This window comes from Camelus dromedarius, chromosome 33, assembly GCF_036321535.1.
Source record: "Camelus dromedarius isolate mCamDro1 chromosome 33, mCamDro1.pat, whole genome shotgun sequence".
Lineage (NCBI taxonomy): Eukaryota > Metazoa > Chordata > Mammalia > Artiodactyla > Camelidae > Camelus > Camelus dromedarius.
In genome coordinates this window covers 12831805-12851805 of record NC_087468.1, presented here as the reverse complement: position 1 = coordinate 12851805, position 20001 = coordinate 12831805, and the positions used below count along the sequence as shown (strand labels likewise).

The window sequence follows — 20001 nt, the reverse complement described above, 5'->3', positions numbered from 1 at the left end:
CAAAGAAAACTAAGGCCCAGGAGGGAGAAAATGCCGAGCTGGTAGGTACTCTCAATATTCTTGCTCTCCAAGCTGGTGGCAGATCCTCCTGGAATGCTCAGCCCTGGCCGGGCTGCATTTTCAGCATTCTAGCTGGGGGGGGGGGGGGGGGGGGGGGCAGCAGAGCTGGAACTAGGAACCAGAGAGGGAACAAGTTATCTCTGGGTCAGGGGTCAGCACATGCCCAGAGGGTGGCAGGGAGAGGAGTCAGGGCTCGCTCACAGCTGCCCCCAAGTAGGATCAGGGAGTCAGGAGCACACCTGGGGTTCCCGGGGTCCAGAGGCTACAGGACCACCTGCACACGCACACTCAGACACATGCACGGAGTGTCATCTGAGAAACAAAGCCTCCTTTTCTATCCACTGCAGCCAGAAGACTTCATTTGGCAAACCTAGTTATAGCCAGTAAAAAGGAAAGGAATTATCTGGATGTTTACACTCAAAAAAACAAACCAAACAAAAACAAAAGCCCCAAACCAAACCACACCCACTTTGGAGTAACGTGGGAAAAGCTGAGCAGGAATTGGACTTCATTTTTATACTTTCCTGAGAGGCACATGACAGGAAGCTATTCCTGTACTAAGTCTGAATTCAACAAGTGAAGGTAATGGAGGGGGCTGGGAGGGGAGTGGCAGGTCGGAACCCGCCCTGCCTCATCTGAGGCAACCAGCGTAGGCTTTGCTAGCACAATTACTAGGAAACAGTCCGTCAGAGCAGCAGCAAGGACTTTACCGGTCCAGGCAGACATCCCGTAGCCCCTCCACCAAAGAGCTATGAACAGGAACAGTGGAGGCTGGCTCACAGCCCTGCCCTCCTGTTTCAATTTGCAATTTAGGGCCCATTTCAGTGAGAAAAGAAGAAAGTCTCCCCACCCCATACCTTTTGTTTAAGAAAAACAACTACCCCAAAATTTGAGTCCAGAAGAAAGGATGAGAAGCATTGATAATTATGGCTAATAATTTTGGAGCATTTAACACGTGCCATTGGCTTGTTCGTTCTCCCAACAGTTTCATGAATCACGAAGAGTTCCACTGTACTAGCGAGGAAACTGAGGTCCTGAGTTAGCCGCCCCCTCCAGGGCTCCCCAGAGGCCAGCCAGGCAGGGCAGGAAGCCCAGCCCTCTGGCTACTCAGCCCCTGAGCCTCTGAGCTGCAGCTCCTGTTAACATTTTCATTCCAGTCCCAAAAAGTACACAGAGTGAACTTATTTTTTTTTCAAGTTTTATAATAATTAACCTCCTGTTGAGATGCATCCCAGCCCAGAGCCACGTGCTTTGAGTTAAGATTAAACCAGTAGCAACAGGCCAAAGTCAAGGCACTTGGGGCCACAACTACCCGGGCATTGGGTAATTCGCGCTTGGCAGGGACCTGTTAGAACTGTTATTTTTAACATGAAAAATTGGCTTGTGATTTTTTTTTAAAGTGGGAATAATTAAGAGACTATAAAACATGTTCATACTGCTATATTGGACTTCATATAGTCCAAAAATCTACCCTCACCTGTCTAGTTATGAAATCACTTTGGCATCACAGTGAAATAAAAGATCATTTTCTATCAACCAAGCCCCAAGCACAAGGGCAAAGGAGCTGCAGCAACTGTTTCTGGAAAAGCCATTAGGGACAGAGAAGTGGGAGGAGCACATGGTGGGACCGGTAGGGACCTGGTACTTTGGTACCATCCATGGATGCTGAGCACCTGAAATGGGATAAGCTTCAAGTCTGGAAAATAAATAGGAACCCATCAGGTGGCAGTTTAGAGTTATTTAATGGAGAGTGGGAGTGTGTGTGTGTAACTTTGGCAGGGGTTGGGGTGACCTAAGGCCTCTCCAGGAGAACATGAGTTGAAACCCAAATGACTAGAATGAGCCAGTGTGCAGAGATCTTGGGGATAAGATTCCAGCCACAGGGGCCATCCACAGCAAAAGTGCTAGAAAGAAGACACTTGTGGCTGGAGCAGCAGGAACAAAGGAGAAGTAACTGGAAATGAGTCAAAGAGGGAGACAGAGGCCCCGGAAGCCTTGCCGATCCTGCTAAGGAACGGGAGGCCACGGAAGGATTTTAGCCAAGGGAAAAACACAGTCCGATTCATCTTCAAATTCTCATTCTGGCCATGATGTCGGAAGCAGAGGTTCTGTGTGTATTCATTTCCAGGTGGGGGAATGCATTCAAACCAACGTCCTGACTCAGCTTCTCTACCTGGCGGTGAATTCCCAATTCACCAGCAGCTAGAGTTCCAAGCTCTTCAGAACTGACTGTCTGGCAACCTACTGGCCCTGCTCCTCGGATTACCTGGAAATTATTTCCAAAAATAAGGTGGAAAACCATAATTATTATTCATTTAAAAAAATAACTGTGTACCATTCATCACTTTAAAGGGGGTGGATCCAAATAACTTTTTAAAAAACTATTTATTTTTGAAATATACCCTGCTTACCTCCAAAAAGCACTAGGGTCCACTGATACAAAGCCCATAAGCCACTAGACAGATTAACATTCTTTCTGGGAAAATGTTTACAATATATTGTAATACGGTTACAGCTTCAGTGTGGGAGAGAAATGCTTACACTGAAGAGGTTTAAAGGCCCGATTTGTCCTAAGGTTTTAGTTTAGCTGCACCACAGCCTCATCATTGGCTAGGTCTTCGTAATGCATTCACTTTTATCCATTTCTATATTTCCCCTCTTCTGGCATCTAACTCTTTGCCTGATTTGTTGCTCAATGGCACCCCCATCAGAGACAGAACAGAAAGGAAGGATTGGAGAACCCCGTAATGCCCCTGGCTCAGCAGTTTCAGTTCCTAGTGTGTCTGTATGTGTGTGTGTCTTTGTGGGACGACGTTTGTGTGTATGGAGTTGGGGTGGAGGGATGAGGGTATACGGAGGATTCCTGGGTTAAAGTGGGGCAGAAATTGTAATGATTTGTCCATTCATCCGCAGTGTTGAGTCTACACACACATTCACAGCCTGTCTCTCTTCCCACTGCTGCCTGGTGAGCAGACTACATGGACCCACAACACACAATATGAAAATCTTAAAACTAGATGAAGAGTCTAATTCTCATTTTTAACCTCTTCCTGCAGCACTTCTGCTCTGATTTCTGCCAGCGAAGATCCCATTCTTGGTGCTTTTCATAAGGTAAAATGTGACACTGTCAGACATCTCACAGGTAAATTCAAGATAAAATGCCAATGGGAGGAGAAGGAAAATTGGAGAAACTTGTCATTCTTCCAGCTGGGTGGGTTTTAACAGACCTTTCATGATTATCTGACTAAACTGATTATCAGCTACAAAACTTCATTACAGCTTTTTTTTAAAAATTAGAAAAAGAAAGACACACCATTTAAAAAATATCTTACATATACCCAAATTACTGTTTCTATTACATTTCCCCTCATTTTCACCACAATCACTACCTCCAGGCCTACTTATGGCCAGCCTTCTCTAGCAGCAAAATAAAACAGATTTGCAGCAGATTATGAAAAATGGATCTGGCAGAAACGCTGAGGAATTTTTGAGGGTTTGGTGGAGGGATGGGGTGGGGGTAAAGAACAGAATTGTTTTCGTTCTTTGCTTGGTTTAGGCTTTGGATGCTTGCTTCAAATTGCTATGTTGCCCCAAAGTATAAATTGCATATATAATTTAATGTGCAACAAGACGGTGCACTGCTTAAGAATTTATTTGCGCAACTGAGCTTTCCAATGAAAACCTCAAAGGAAAAAATGTGAAGTAAATGGCTTACCTATAAATTGAACTTTCCAGGTATTCTTTAAAAAGTATCTTTGACTATAAAAGATGAAAGCTAAACCTTTTAGCTAAGGAAAAATGCCTGAGATGTGTTAATTCAGTATTACTTTTTTCCCCCTTTCTTTTTCCTTTTGCTAAAGCCTGATTAAGTTTCTTCTAGCTTACTGAAGAAATGAACCCGCGATTAAACCTCTAACCTGTTAATCACTTACTCTCCAAACAAAGGTCTGATGCAGAAAGGAACCAGCCTTACCCTGCCTGCACTCACCAATCCAGTATCTCATCATGGAATGTCTGGCAGAATCGGGATAAACCTAGATGCTGTCCAAGCACATTAAATTCTGTTCAGCAATAATAGGGATGAAAAGAATGCTTCCCCCTTTTCTGGGGCCCCTACACGCACAGGATGTCCCTTCTAATATTGCCCATAAGGCCCCCGTGGGGGCAGCAGGGGCGCCCGTCTCTACTCCTCCCACTCCGGCCTTGGTGGATCGCCGCACCCGGACTGTGACCCCAACTCCCGCAGCCTGCTGGTCTCCGAGTGTCTGTCCCCCAAGAGATCGGATCTGCGGCTCCCAGAACTCCCGCCAGAGCCAGGGTCCAGCCAGGCAACCACGTCCAGCGAAAAGTTTCCAGCGCGTTCCCCACCTGACCTGCGACCAGCGTTCCCCTCAGCGGAAAACTTCAGGACTTGCAGCGCGCCCGGCCGAGCTCGAGTCCCTCCCTGGCGGTTAAGGGGAGGCCCCGGTGCCCACTCCTCTCCGGCTCCACCAGGACGCGCGTCCACGACCCCGCCTGCGTGCCAGCACAGCGGGTGGCTGGAAGCTCCTGAGTCCTAGCACCCAGGAGCGCTGGGGCTGGGGAAGGTGTTTGCAAACTTGCCGGGCAGCCGGGCAGCCGGGCAGCCGGGCGCGCTCCCTCCCCCGAACTCCGGGCGGCGAGCCCCCAGCCCCCGCCCCCGGCCCCGCGCACTCACCTCCCTTCCAGAGCGCGGGGAGGAAGAGCCACGGCAGAAGCGGCAGCACGGCCCGCCCCATCCCGGGGCTTCGCATCTGGAAATTCTCTCCGGACCGACGGATAGATGGACGTCCCGAACCTGCCGCGTCGCCGGCCAAGCGCGCCAGGGAAGCAGCCCAGTCCCGGTGGCCCGGGCAGCCAGAGCCGAAGTGGCGGAGCCGAGCCGCCGCGGGAGGTGCCAAGGACTGGAGGGGGCGGGCCGGGGGCCGAGTCCGAGCGGACCTGAGCCAGTTGGGGTGCGGAGGGGCGGGAAGGCGGCCGGGAGAGGAGGGCCGCGGAGGGGGAGGAGGGGGACAGGGCTGGACTTGAGGGGCGGGGAGGGGCGGGCCACGGGCTGAGCCTGGGCGGACCGGGATGGGCGGGGGGCGGGAAAGGGAGGGGAGGGAGGTGGAGACCACAAAGGGGAGGGGCTGCTGGAGGTGCGGAGGAGAAAGGGGCCCGGACTGCTGGGCAGTCCCGACGTCCAACACGTGCAGGTGGGAGGGACGGAGGGAGGAGGATAGGATGGGGAGGAGCGGAGGGCGCAGCAGGCAGCCTCCGGACCTAAAGTGAGGCGCCTGAGGCTTGGGGGCTGCGGCGATCCCGCAATCCAGGCTTAGCGCGCGCAGAAAACCCAGGCAGCAGCGCTCCCAATGTCCAAGGCCACCGTGGCAGCGCTCCCTGCTGAGCGCCACCTCCATCTGCTCTCGGCTGAGCGACCCCTGGATGCCGGGCCAAAGGTGTGAGGCTCAGGCCGGGCGTCGAGGAGCTCACCGCCTCCTGGGGAGCGGCCCCTGGGGAAGAGCTCTTGGTTGTGCCCCCGTGTGGAGTCAGTTCATGGAGGGAGGGAGATGAACATCAACGAAAAAGCGCAGAGCCTGAATGGAAAGAGGCAGCCCCGCTACGATGAAGTGTGGAGGAGCCAAGAGGGCAGCCGCAGGGAAAGTTCACCATAAAAATGTCAGACACTTTTACTAATAATCGCAACAATAACTTACACTTATATACATATTTTAAGGGAAATACTTTTAATGTACTTCAGTGTGATTCTTTCACAACATGAGCCAGATCGTGCCATTCCTCTGCTCAAAGCTCTACAGTGGTTCCTGCTTTCTGCATAAGAACCAAAGTCCTGTCTGTGGCCTCAAGGTCCTACATGACCTGGTCCCCTTTCCCCTCTGACCTCATCTCCTTACTGCACTTCCATATATGCTGGTTCTGGTCCAGCAGTCCCTGACCCCTAGGCTAGCTGGTAGATTTGGCTGTAAAGAGACAACCAACCCAAATGGATTTGAATCGGTTATTTACACCGACAGTAACAGCAAAATCAGCATGGTGTCAGCTCCTGGCGTCCCACAGGATGACACCGAGCCCGAGGGGCCAGATGAACGGACATGAGCAGTGGGTGGCTTTGCCGCTGAGCAGGCAACTCTAAAGTACAGCCACTTTCACAGACCCTCACAGGAGCCTGCTGCTGTGTCCTTGGGGCCAGAAGAGGCACGGAGGGAAGAGGGTGGAAAGTTCCGTGCTCAGCTGAAAGTATGGAGAAGGAAGAGAAACAGGCTTGCAGCCCTCTCCCTCAAAATGGGGAGATGACTGCCTCCAGTAGCTGCTCACCGCCTCTGCCCCAGGAACAATCACTGTAGGGCGTCTGCCAAGACCTGGGCAGGACTGGTCAGGCGCCCCCTGCAGGCCTATGTGGAGATGTGCAAGGTCGCCAGGGCATCTCAGTGGAGCCTTTGTTCTCCTGCCATGTCCCTGCTGCTGCCGGTATACACCAGGCTCTCTCCCACCGCAGGGTTTTGCACTGACTGTTCCCTCTGCCTGGAATGCTCTTCCCCCAGACTCAACCCCCCTTGGTTAAGCCTCCTTCTTCAAGTCCTTGCTAAGTTTCACGTTCTTGGTGAGCCCCACCTGCTATATATAAAACTGTCTTGTTACCTACTGCTGTGTGATATGCCACCCAAAACACAGCATAGGTCAACAATAGCCATTTAATTAGATTCCCAGATTCTGGGGTGAGACATCTGGACGGGGCACAAGGAAGATTGTCTTTCCTCTTCCTTCTCTGCTAGGATGTTCGGCTCCATGGCTTGGGCCTGGAATCAACTAAAACAGTGGTCAGCAAATGACAGACAGCCTGTGGGCCTATTGCCTGTGTTTGCAGATAAGTGTTGTTGGAACATAGCCATTCATTGTGTATCATCTAGGGCTGCTTTTGCACTGTAACAGCATAATTGAGTAGCTGTGACAGAATTCAGCATACTGACCTACATACCAGAGGCCAAGTGCCCAGTTCTTGAATTTGTTGGCAGATGATAATGAAACATGTAAGATACCCCATTCCATGTGCTGGATAGTAGATTGAAAATTACCCAGCTCACATATTTGCAATGTACGTATGTGTGAGTGGTTTTGTGTGTGTGTGTAAAGAACATACCAGAAGCACAGAGACCTAGGTTTTGCAATTTAATGGGAAACTGAACTGATGCTTGCATGCAAGCAACTCCATTTAGCTTCTGGAACAAAATACTAGTAGTCTATATATTTTGCCTCTGTAAGTTCCAGGGGAATTGAGATGGTACATGTAAAAGAGCCCCCAAACCATTCTGGAAATAAGACATTTCTAGTTCTTATAGTTTTTTGGGGGAATGGAGATGGTAAATACAAGAGATTCCATTTGCTGAACAACATACTGAAATTACACAGGTCTGGTTCTTGTAGTTTCTCGGTAGTGGCTGACTATCTGGTGATGTGCCAGGTGGTAGATGATAGAAAAGCTGATTGATAACAATTTTTGACTGTCTCATTGTCTTGGATACTCTGTTATCTCCTGACATTCTCTATGCTGTTTGGCTTGTTTGCTTTGCCTCTAGAGGTCCAATTCTGTGGAAAAAAAAAATGTATGTGGGCATATGTATTTGCTCGAATGCTGGACTCGTGAGTTTTTCAGTTCTTTGCTTCCTTTTGACCTATAGCTGACGTTGTATAACCTAAGCTTGCAGTTCTTTTTGTATGTGTGAAATTTTAGAGAGGGGGGTAAAAGCTTTCTCACTTCTTCACAAAAATAAGGTATAAAAATCCATCGTTTACAATGGCTTGTTTGTTATTTTTTTCTATATCTGTCACTCAGTTTGTGGGGACAGATAGATCACAAAAGCTTATTATTGTGTGAATCATCTAGCAAAATCTATTGCAGGCACACGGATCTTTCTGAATCCTTTGATAAGGGAAGAAAACGTATATAGAAAGATTGAGGGAAATATTTTTAGAGCCCTTTTAAAGAGACTTTTTTTGACGGAAATATTTTTAACTGGTTTTAGATATTGAGGACGAATGGGTTCACATTTTTAAGGGGGTTTTAACTGGTTTGGATAACAACTGAATGAAGAAGCCGAAAAGTGGGATGGTGAGGGAACAATTGTTTCTGCATTCTTCTGGGCTTCTGGTCTTTCTGAGAAATCTAGAGTTTGGAGAACATGGCTTTCTCTCTCTTTTCTCCCCCACAAAGTTAGGGAGGTCTCCCAAATATTCACATGAATCAGTTCAAGATGTGAAGGAGAGCTCCACATGCAACAATAAAGTGTTATTAAATCTGAAAAGCCATGCCCCTAACTCGAGCCGCAATCTGCCTGGACAAGTACTACGTACAACAAAGGGTGCAGAACAAAGTAGCTGGAGTTAATCTAGCTGTTAACTAGGGTCCTGGCTTGCCTGAGAGTAATTGGTCTTCTGGGAGAAACATCAGAAGAGCCACAGTTGAGGACTGTACCATAGATCCAGGTTTTCCAGATTAAGCTGCCATTGCCAACACAGACTGCTGTCAACTTATACTTAAGGACTGAGGTAGGACTGCAGACACTTAAGTCCAGAAGCAGACAGGTGCATGAAAGTACACTGCTTAATTCAGGAGCCACAAAACCTACTTTGATTTAATTATGGATAATAGTCTATTTCTAATGAGCATACCAAAAGTATTTTTTCCTTTATCTCTAGGCATCAATTTTACTGTTGTACCTGTTCAAACTGTAATGAGACATTTAAAAATACTTATCTTGCACCAGCTGACCCCTCAGAATTCAGAAGAAGTAAGCTCATAAAAGATTGCAATATAGATTATGAGCTAATAAGGAAAGGAAAACATAATAAATGACCCTGTTATGATTAATGATGTATATTTATTAGCCTTAACTACAAAATCACTCAGAGTAATGGTAACATTGGTTAAATATTAAACAAAATGTCTTACCCAGTTCTCTTTTTTCATAACCATAAAATTTGTTCTGCATAGTTTCAATAAGAATCTGTCCTTTCTACCAGGTAGTAATTGGATAAATCAATTTACAACTGTGATCAAGACGAAGGTCTTATTAAGTACGACAAGAGCTTTATTAACAAATGCTTCAATGAACAGAGGGGCATACGTATTCTTCCGAATTAATGTTTTCAGGTTCCTGCACCCATTTTTAAACTGAGTTATTTGCTGTTTTATGGTGAGTTGTACGAATTCTTTATATATTCTGGATGATAGAGCCTTATTAGATATCTGACTTGCAAACATTTCTATGGATTGTCTTTGCACTTTCTTGATAATATCCTTTGAAACACAAAATCCTAAAATTTTTATAGAGTCTAATTTATCAATTTTTTTTGGTTACTTGAGCTTTAGGTGCCATATCTAAGGTATTACTGTCTAATCCAAGGTAACAAAGATTTAAATATATCTTTTCTTCTAAGTGTTTTATAGTTTTAATTTTACATTTAGGTCTTTGACTCCTTTGGAGTTAATAATGTGAGGTATAGATAAAAATTCTTTCTTTTTTTTTTCTTTTGTTTCTTTGCATATGGATATCCAAGTTTTCCAGCACTAACTGTCAAAAAGATGATCTTTCCTCCACTGAATTGCTTTTGCAACTTTGTAAATAAACAGTCAATTGGCCTCACTCCTTAAATGAGGGCTGCACACATTGTCTTCCTCCCAGAGAGTATAGTATGGAAATGTGGGCAAAGTAACTTTAGAGAAACCTCATGAACAGTATCTTAGCCAGGTGACCAAGCTAACATCAACACCCGTAAGTCATGTGATTAGTATGTACCCTTGATAGGAAGTGACAAAAGTGGCCCTTTATCTCTTTAGTCCTCCTCAAATACATATCCCCTGTCAGGTCATGAGGAAATAACATCAGACATATTCCATTTGAGGACCATTCTACAAAATTCCTGACGAGTATTCCTCAAAACTGTCAAGGCTACCAAAAATAACAAGAGTATTCGACATGTAATGTACAACACGACAGACATAATTAACACTGCTGTTACATATGAAAGTTGTTGAGAGTAAATCTTGAGTTCTCATCACAAGGAAAATTTTTTTCCTATTTCTTTAATTTTGCATCTACATGAGATGATGGCTATTCACTTAACTTACTGTGATAATCATTTCATGATGCATGTAAGGCAAATCAGTATGTTGTACAACTTACATTTACAGCACTATTTGTTAATTATACCTCAATAAAACTGGGAGAAAAAAATAATAATTCACCAGTCCTGCCATCAAAAAAAATCATCTTGTTAAGCTAATTTTACTAAATATTTTGTTGTTTGCCAACCAGTGTAAATGAGGAAGGGAAGAATTAAAAGTTACAATCAAATACCTGAAATTTTATTAGAAGTTAAGAGATACAAGAGCTTCTGAGACAGTACCTTTCTTGAAATGAATTTGCTATCTTGCTGGAGAGGTAAGACATATGCTCAAAACAATTAGAGGACAGAAGAATAGTAAACCAACTCTCATCGTATCTTTTTTAACATATATTTGTTTTCATATTCTTTTTCTTTAAAGGTTATTACAAGACATTGAATATAGCTCCCTGTGTTATACACAAGTTTGTTCTTTTAATCTATTTTTAATATATATAACAGTTAATATTTGCAAATCTCAGACTCCCAGATTTATCCCCTCCCACCTCCTTTCCCCTGTAACCATAAGATTGTTTACTATGTATGCGAGTCTGTTTCTGTTTTGTAGATGAGTTCATTTTGTAGATGAGTTTTTTCTTTTTTTAGATTCCACAAACGTGGTATCATATGGGGCATTTTTCTTTGTCATTGTATTCTTTTTTTAGGGGGGAGGAGGAGGTAATTAGATATTTATTTATTTTTAACAGAGGTACTGGGGATTGAACCCAGGACCTTGTGCATGCTAGGCATGTGCTCTACAGCTGAGAAATACCCACCCACCTCACCCCATCATTGTATTCTGATAAAATGACATGCTAACTATTGAACTCTTTGAGACCAGGTCAGTAGAGTGCAGTGAGTAACAGTAGTGTGTAGCACAGACAGTCAGTGCAAAATGAGTTGAAGACAGAGATTAACGTGGGTTACAGGAAAGCTACTGCAGGGAGAAAGCAGAACTTAAAAGCAGAGAAGTCATTTCTAAGTGGGAAAGGGAGGGAAACATAATGTGTTAGAGGACCCAAAAGAGAGTGTCCTACCTGGGGCAGACAGGAGAAATGAGACAGAAACTTTGACAGAAATAGAATATCCAGACACAGAATCTGATGTTCAAAGTGGATTAGGGGAGTAGGAGAAGAAAGATTAAATTCATATTCCGGAAGAACAGAACTGTCCACTCTTCACAGGACATAAAGGAAGAGGGAAGGATTGGGTAGGAAGATCTCTTAGGAAGGTAGGAAATACAAAATAGGAGTGCCTGTAGAAATTGTCTAAAACACGGCTAATGTTCTGTAAAAGGAAGGCTCCCCAGGCTTCTTCCTAACCTTCAGAAGGTCTGAACCCAGAGGCCAAGAAGGAAATAAGTAAGTAGAACAAAGCAGAGTAGTACTTAAGGTGCTAATATAAATAATTTTAAAAAGTTTTTATTTATTTACTCTTGGTGGGGGGAGGTAATCAAGTTTATTAATTTTCATGGAGGTACTGCGGATTGAACCCTGGACCTTGTACATACTAGCCATGCAGTCTACCACTGAGCTATACCCTCCCCTCAAGTGCTAATATAAATATTTAAAAACCCAAGGGTGATGGCAGTGGAAATTATTTATAAGGGAGAAATCCAAAAGAAATTTCAATAAGAGGGCTAAATTACCAAGAAGGATGAAAATTTGATAGGTCCCCAAACCCCGCTCACCTTAAAAAACAAAACAAAACAAAAAACCCAAACAAGATGACTGAATGCCATGTTGTATTCTAAATGGGATCCTGGAACAGAAAAAGGACATATAGGTAAAAACTAATGAAATGTGGATAAAGTATGGATTTCAGTTACTATTAACGTATTGATACTGGTTCATTAATTTTAACAAATGTGCCCATTGGCACATACCTTCTCCCATCTGGGGGTCAGGAGGCGAGAATGCAATTACCAAGGAAATCTAATTCACAGGAGAGGCAGTTCAGGCTCGTACTGACATGACCTAGAGAAGATCTGGACGCCAAGAAGGTCCTATCCCAGAGCGAACTCTAGCAGACGCAGTCCTACTTCGGCACCCCATGCGGCGATAAAAAAGCTGGCAGCACCCAACAAGTTCTACCGCGTGCGTTCTTTCCGCAACTGCGCACACCCTGCCCGCAACTGCGCAGGCGCCAGGGCCGCGAGAGCGCCGCGCGCCCCCGGATGCCCCGCCCCGGCGCGAAGCAGGACGGGAAAGCCAAGATGGACGCGTCCATTTGAACGTCTCGCCTGAGTGGCTCTCCTGCACGCCTGCCTGTCGTTAGCAGTCGTGTCCGCAGCTGCTACCCATTCTTCCTCCGGATTAGGGGAGGGAGAGGGGATGAGAAGCTGCAGTGGCTAAGGAGTCATCGTGACTGACCCCGCCGCTACCCTTGGGCCCCCTCGGCCCCCGCGCCTCCGGGGAGTAGCCGGGGCTCGCCGCGCCTGACGCGTCCCGAGTTACACAGGTGCGGGCTCAGGCCCGGTGGTTCATCGCGTGTCCCGTGGCCCTCTCACCCGCCCCAAGGCCTACCCGTGCCTTCTGACCCGGAGGGCTGGGAGCCCAGGGGCGGGCTCTGAGCGCGCGCCACAGCCAAGGGGGCCCCGGCTTGAGGGCTAGGCTTTCCGCGGTGCACCTCCCGGCTGACTTCCCGAGCCAAACGCGGTGCCCCATGTGGGCCTCCGCTTCTGAATGGGCCCTTTGCCTCTGTGACAGGATTTTTCTGAGGCCCAGGCTCTTGATCTGTTGGTTTCACCTAACCCTAAAGAGACCGAGGACATTCTGCCTTTTTGCGAAGCCTCTACTCAAGGTGTCTTCAGTGTTCATTTGGATTTATTCTTGAAGCAGCTTTGTGGGTACCTCTGGCGGGGTAGTTTGTTTTTTTAGTAAACAATGTTGGTATCTTGGTTTATAGCCTATCAGTCTAATACAGTACTTATATCTATAGCTCTTTATGTTGCTCCTAATAAGTAAAAAACATTTGAGGTATTGTAAAAGTGTTAAATATGTTGCCTTAATTAGTACAAAAGATACTGCACTGTGAAAATAACTCTATAATACTTTTGTAATTTTCTCTCAAAGTTTCGATAGAATAACATTTCAAAATTGCACAACTGAAGGTCGGATGGACTCGAAAGTTCTTTAATGTTGGTTATCCTGTTGACTAAACTGTAGGAAGACCAGCTGAATTTTGTTGTTTTCTTGTAAGTTTTGTAAGGTATTATTTTAGTTATATCCCAAGTTCAAGTTTTTTCTGGTCTGAATTTTAGCTCGAGGAAAATAAAAGTGTTTTGATTGTGACATACAATTGTGTCCGGAATAACATTTAATTCACAGCAAAATAACTTTGGCTTTAGAGGAGCTGCATAGGAACTAGAGAGGCTTTGAGATATTGCAGTAAAAAAAAAAACCCTACTGATTCCAAAAAGTCCTCAGATGAGAGAATCTAAGTCAACTTGAATTAAACTTTTTTAATTGTGAGTACTGTTTCAAACACTCTAAAGGCTGTCTGGTGCTGACATCAAATGTTGGTTTTGAGTTCTGTGTTTGATGGTTGCAGCTTAAATGTGATGCCACAAGACCCATGTTTATTGTAGGTGTTGTCTCGGAGACAGAACTGACATCCACCTTATCTACCATATTATACAGTGTAAATTTTACTAGCTGTCCTTTATGTAGAAATGTTTTGGAAGTGAAGGGACACGGTTCCACCTACAGCTCAGCCACATCTCTGTAGAAATAAACTTTACTGCAGTAGCTTATGTTAATTAACAGCTAGGACTCCTAAATTTGCTACAAGCATGACTGTTCTGGCCAGAGTTTTTCATGCCTTGGTTTCCTATGTTTGGACCAAATATTGGAATTGATGGTAGTTACATGTTTAGGTGGGCTGGGGCGTCAAAACTACTGGTGACATTTGACAATTTACTGTGTCTTTTGTGGATCGGTCAACTGAAAGGATTAGTTCAACTTGGGATGAATTAGAAGTAATGTGTTTTTTTGTTTTTTGTTTGTTCCTTCCAATATGCCAGTGATCCTTTAGGTGTGCTTTTCAGGTGAGGTTCCAGCATCTGAACAGAAATGACCTTAAATGTTGAGAAGCCGGGCAGTCATGGGACTATAAAGTACAACTTGTCTAAATACTTCGTATATATAATGTGGGGAAACTAATGTATAGTAGGAAACATAGGATTGGTGTTGTGGGACATAAGGGCTTGTCTCAACCCAGTGGTTCCCATCAGTGGTAACTGTCTGTTGGTCAGTCTGCAACTAAGATGTGGTGATAACTGTAATCACCTGAGAGTCAGATATGGACTGACCTTTGATGTTACAACTACTTGTACACTACAGTGTAGTAGAATTGTTTGACACTTATCTAGGGATTAATGACTCTTTGTGAACTTTTGTGATGTTTTTATTCTGGTTTTGATACTAGAAGCTGACCAAAATGTGCTTGAATTCATACAGAAATAATGTTGATATTTGGAACCCATGTCGAACTTCTATGAAGAAAGGGCAACAATGATTGCAGCCAGGGATTTGCAGGAATTTGTTCCTTTTGGTCGAGACCACTGCAAGCACCATCCTAATGCTTTGAACCTTCAGCTTCGCCAGCTGCAGCCAGCCTCTGAGTTATGGTCTTCTGATGGCGCTGCTGGCTTGGTGGGATCCCTTCAAGAGGTTACAATCCACGAGAAACAGAAGGTTCCATTAAGTTTCCCTTTATATTTTTGAAATATAGAGTGATGTGATTTCCTTGTAATTTCAGACTACCTGTAACTGAGAAATGAGTATGGTGTTACTTCTAGGGTAGCAGTTAAGATTTGGTAATTGCAGATAAGACTAGAATAATGGCTTTATTATATTATGGTGTTAAAACTGTTTATTTAGACATATAACTCATGGTTTTATAATGAGAGTCAAGTTCAGTACTATGATTATGGTCCATTCTAAACCTCTTTCACTTTGCTTAGAATGTGGGGACCAGATTTCATGTTGTTTGATGAGTATATGGTAGTTAGATATGGTCCCTGCTGCAAAACACTAACATGTTTCTAGAGGAGAAAAGAAATGCCACATAAGTAGATAGAGTAGTAGTTCTTTAGAAGAATGAGATGCTAGTGTATATTGGAAGATCAGTCCTTCCCACCTTATTCCACTTTCATATCCATTTAGGATGTCAAAACCTCAGGGAGAGGAAGTCTGTGTAGTTAGAAATCTGAACCTTTCTGTCTCTCATTTATTTTGATGAATGGGACAAGGGAAGGAAGGTAAATGTATGTAGTTGTGAAGCAGGGAAATCTGCACTGTGAATAAGCTCCCCCAGTGATTCCCACATGCACCTCACTTCCTGTCTCCATCACTTCTCCATACACTTACTGTACCTCTTTAGTCTCCTGAGTATATGTTAGTTTCATTTTTGGATCTGTAGATGTACAATTTTTGTTCATATTTTGGGCAAAATAATATAATAGTATAACATGAAACACCCTGTGAGATACATAGTACACATACCCGCAGACCCTACTCTGTTCATCAGTGGCATAAATAAACCTTCTAAGAGTTGGGCTTACATTGAGTCTTACTCCACAGGCGAAGACAGAGTAGGAGACTTGTATCTGGATGATTATTTGATTTAATTAATAAATCTTGCTCCATACAATTGGAAGAAAGTGCTTGAACATGTCTTATGTGTGTTAATTTTTAAGGAAAGCTGGCAGTTAAGAAAAGGCGTAAGTGAAATTGGAGAAGAAGTGGATTACGATGAGGAGCTCTATGTGGCTGGAAATATGGTTATCTGGAGCAAAGGAAGTAAAAGCCAGGCATTGGCTGTTTATAAAGCGTTTACAGTTGACAGTCCTGTTCAGCAGGTGAGTTGATTGGAATTTTAGCATTTGATTGACTGTTTGACATTTAACAAAGCTTTTGTCTTAAAATTTAACAGAAATGAAGAAAACATAACATAATGATCCTAGCAGCTGGGCGTACGTTTAAAAAATTTCATTTGTTTTTTATTTCATCTTTTTTTTTACCCTATCCTTTGTCAGTTTAATGATAGTCTTTAAACACTGTCCTTGAGTAATTTGATTTCTTATTCGCAATAAAAATTTGTAAGACATGAGGGCACAAAAAATGCTTTAACACATGTTGATTATAATTGATTGCAGTAAGTGAAAATCTGGTTCATAGTGATAATCAGAAAGAGAAAGAAGAAACTAACTTGCTATCACTGCAGTTGGCTTTTATAACCAACTCTATTTTGAAAATTGGTAATTAAAGGGAAGGAATTAAGCATTTGCCCTGCCTTTTTAGGAAGACGTGCAGTTCATATCCAGTTAATGAGGGAAAATGCTTATTTATGGAAGAACGCCAACTAATAAATGTAGAAAGAAGGGTAGTTTTAAAAAATCACCGTTTTGTAAACTCCAATGTAATAACTGATTCAGACAAGGATTATTAATGGATTTTAACATTATTGAGTGAAAGGATATTACTGTGGCACCAAGGTAATCCACCCTGTGGATTACTTGCTAGGTATGAAGGAACAAATATATCTGTGCTTTGGAGATATCCATGGTCTCCATCTCAAGCGAGTGATTTGAGTTTTCCATCACTGATAGTGGGACAAAGGGATGTTCTACTCCAGCTGTAACGCAGCATGAAGTACATGGTGTCATCTGCTCAGTCTTCTTCCTAAAGTTACGTAATGTGAGCATCTAGTCCTAACTTCTGGTTATAGGAAATACGGAGGGAGAGCCATTTTTAAAAATATCATGAGATGAGGAATGGGCTGGAGGTATGGATGAAACAAGAATGGCTGGCTGATGAGGATTCATTATGTTATTCTGTTTAGTTTGTATGTATTTGAAATTTTCCATAATAAAAAGTTTAAGGAAGAAAAACATGAGATAATTAGATAAATTCAGAATATGGGACAGTCTACATTCTGGTCTCTTTAGAAAGTCAATTTTGGAGAAAGGAAAAAAAAGATGGGAACTGTTCTAGATTAAAAGAGACAAAAGGGACATCACCAAATGCAATATTTTTTGAACGTTGTTAAATGAACTTTGATTGAATCTTGGTTCCAGCTAAAAAAGACACGTTTGGGAAAATCTGAAATAGTTGAAAATGGACTGGATATTAGGTGCTAGTAGAAAGTTAGACTTTTTTTTCCTCAGGTAGGGTGATGGTTTTGTTATTACATGAGAGAACATCTTTAGTTTCAGGAAATGCATGATAAAGTGTTCAGGGGTGAAGTGTCATGATGTGTACAGTTTTTAGATAGCACCACCCTCCCCGCCAATTCCACATGCACACGAATGCACACATAAACAGATATGGCAACACATTAATAACTGTCAGATTTAGGTGAAGCAGATGCTCACTGTACTATTCCATCTTTTCTTACTGAAAATTTTAATTTTTGTGTTTTTTTTTGTTTTTGTTTTTTGTGGGGGCATGGGGAGTAATTAGATTTATTTATTTATTTATTCTTGGAGGAGGTACTGGGGGTTGAACCCAGGACCTCGTGCATGCTAAGCATGTGCTCTACCACACTTGATATTTTTAGAATATCAAGTTGGGGGGAAAAATGAAAACATTTTAGTAGCTGAATTAATTATTAGGCTATTGACAAGAGATTTTAGAGGCTTTTTACTAATGTTAAGTTCCTCACTTGTAAACCTTGTACCTCGACACTGTGTACTTATTTTTTTCCATTAATTATTTCCCAATGAGTTTTGTACTCTTCTAAAAATTTATTAGGAAGGATAAACTGAATTATTCCCTAATTTGAGAGTAGGTATGAAAGCATGTCTGTCCAGGAGTGTTGAAGCCAGTGATCTTTTTGATGATAATTTTTCCCCATGTAATCCGTATGGTTTAGGGTAGACATGAAAAGTGGATTTAATTATGTCTACATAGTTCTTTGCTTCTGTGTTTCAGTCTTAATTTCACTGGGGAACGATTGCCTGTGTTCTCGACCCCAGGGATATACAGCCTCCTTTCTCTTGTCTCCTTATCTTAAGATCCCTTGTAAGTGGAATCATAAGATTGATAATTTCAGTCCTTTTGGTTTGGAAAACATACTGTTGTTATTATTATTATTAGTCTTCTTGTTAATATGGAGAAATAATTTTATACTTTGGTTAAGAAATAGTAGCTGGTGTATGTGACTCCGACTTAGTGTATTCCTTCCTTCATTCTGCAAGTGTTTAGTATCTCTATTTCAGACAGTGTTACTGGGTGCTGGGTGACAGAGATGAATGTACAGCTTCTGCCATTGAAGGACTCATAGTCTAGAAAGATGAACAAATTAATAGATAAACTGAAATGCTGTATTCAGATAAGCTAACGTCTGAGTAGTAGCTGTGTGGCCACAGTGTGGTGAGAGCCCAGGGCACTGAGCTCTGAGGAAGGCTTTTGAAAAGATGTTATTTGAATTGTAAGTTGCTAAAAGAAGGGCCTTCTAGGCAGAGAGAATTGCAGCAAAAAGAATTGTGGAAAAATGTGACTTTTTCTAAGTTCACAATGGCTGTACATCGGCTGTGGATGTGGAGAGATGCTGGCAGATGCTGGATGGATCCAGACTTAAGGGCCTTGTATGTAAAGCAAGGAATGCAGGAGGGAGCCTAGCAAGGATTTTAAAATGGAAAGTACATCATCAGTTTTCTATTTTGAGAAGAGATTATTTTGGTGGCAATATATAGGATTGACTGGAGGACAGGAGGACTGTTGTCAGGGATACTGTTTCGTGGTTCAGATTAAAGAGATGGGTGCCTCGAAGAAAGAGAAGACAGGTGAGAGACAAATCTAGGGGAAATAGAAAAGGGGCTAGTGATCTCTTAGCTATCAGGGATAAAGGAGAATGCTAAAATACCTACTTTTGGAGAATGGGAGGATGGGATTTCATAAAAGGAAACTGAGGCTATCATAGGTATATTGTAGATTTTGGACATTTCAGATTGGAGTGCAGCTCTCATGTCCGTTTTCTTCATGAATTTTCATTTGCTAAAATGCAGTTAAAACCGCTTGTAACTCTTAACAACAAAACAAAGAATCCAGTTCAAAAATGGGCAAAGGGCTTGAATAGACATTTGTCTAAAGATACGCCAACGACCAGTAAGTGCATGAAAAGATACTCAGCATCATTAATCATTAAGCAAAATGCAAATCAGAACAACAGTGGGAGACCACATCACATTTTAGTTTATCTTAGTCTTTTTTGTTCCCATGGGATGTGTGTTGAGCTGATGAGGGGGGACAGTTATTATATAGATGTCAACATTCTTAGATACCATTAGTTAATAGGTTATTATTTAGATGCAATTTTCTTAGGTAAGCGTTTTGTTTTGATTTTAGGCATTGTGGTGTGACTTCATTATATCACAGGATAAGTCTGAAAAGGCCTACAGTAAGTTGTTTTTTTTTAAATTTTATCTTTTATCTCATTTTTTGTTTAATTGAAAATAAGTAGCCACTCATAATAGTGGTTTAGCTTAAGCATTTTTATTTTGTGCATTGAAGAATTTGTGCTGTTGGGAATTGTAATTTGTGATTGTTGGGATTTTGGAGGAAAAAATGCTTATATCTTGTTGTACTCTCTCTTTTCAGGTAGTGATGAAGTAGAAAAATGCATATGTATATTGCAAAGCTCATGTATTAACATGCATAGCCTAGAAGGAAAGGATTACATAGCTTCTTTGCCTTTTCAGGTAAACTTGAGTGTTTCAACGTTTTTGTGTTTTATTGGAGAATATTCTTGAATTAT

At 42.8% G+C, this 20001-nt stretch overlaps 2 protein-coding genes across 7 annotated transcripts in view; one reads left to right on the top strand and one right to left on the bottom strand.

Annotated features, from left to right (window-relative positions):
- Positions 1–4961, bottom strand: part of MERTK (MER proto-oncogene, tyrosine kinase) — an 89455-nt gene extending 84494 nt beyond the window's left edge. Inside the window, exon 1 of the mRNA XM_031441245.2 lies at positions 4757–4961. Within this exon, the coding sequence (XP_031297105.2) occupies positions 4757–4832 (76 nt within the window). The 5' untranslated portion in view covers positions 4833–4961. The remainder of the gene's footprint in view (positions 1–4756) is intronic.
- Positions 4962–12448: 7487 nt separating this feature from the next.
- ANAPC1 (anaphase promoting complex subunit 1) overlaps positions 12449–20001 on the top strand; it is an 83914-nt gene continuing 76361 nt past the window's right edge. For 3 of the 6 annotated variants that reach the window (XR_010378806.1, XM_031441242.2, XM_031441243.2), the window contains exons 1-5: positions 12449–12699; positions 14700–14936; positions 15941–16102; positions 19593–19644; positions 19845–19945. Coding sequence is in view for 5 of the 6 variants with exons in the window: in XM_031441242.2 (XP_031297102.2) it covers positions 14724–14936; positions 15941–16102; positions 19593–19644; positions 19845–19945 (528 nt within the window). In the remaining variant the exon portion in view is untranslated. Of the gene's footprint in view, positions 13042–13070; positions 13436–14699; positions 14937–15782; positions 16103–19592; positions 19645–19844; positions 19946–20001 lie in introns of those variants that run through there. The other 3 variants (XM_064481915.1, XM_064481916.1, XM_064481917.1) reach the window with 3 other exon arrangements.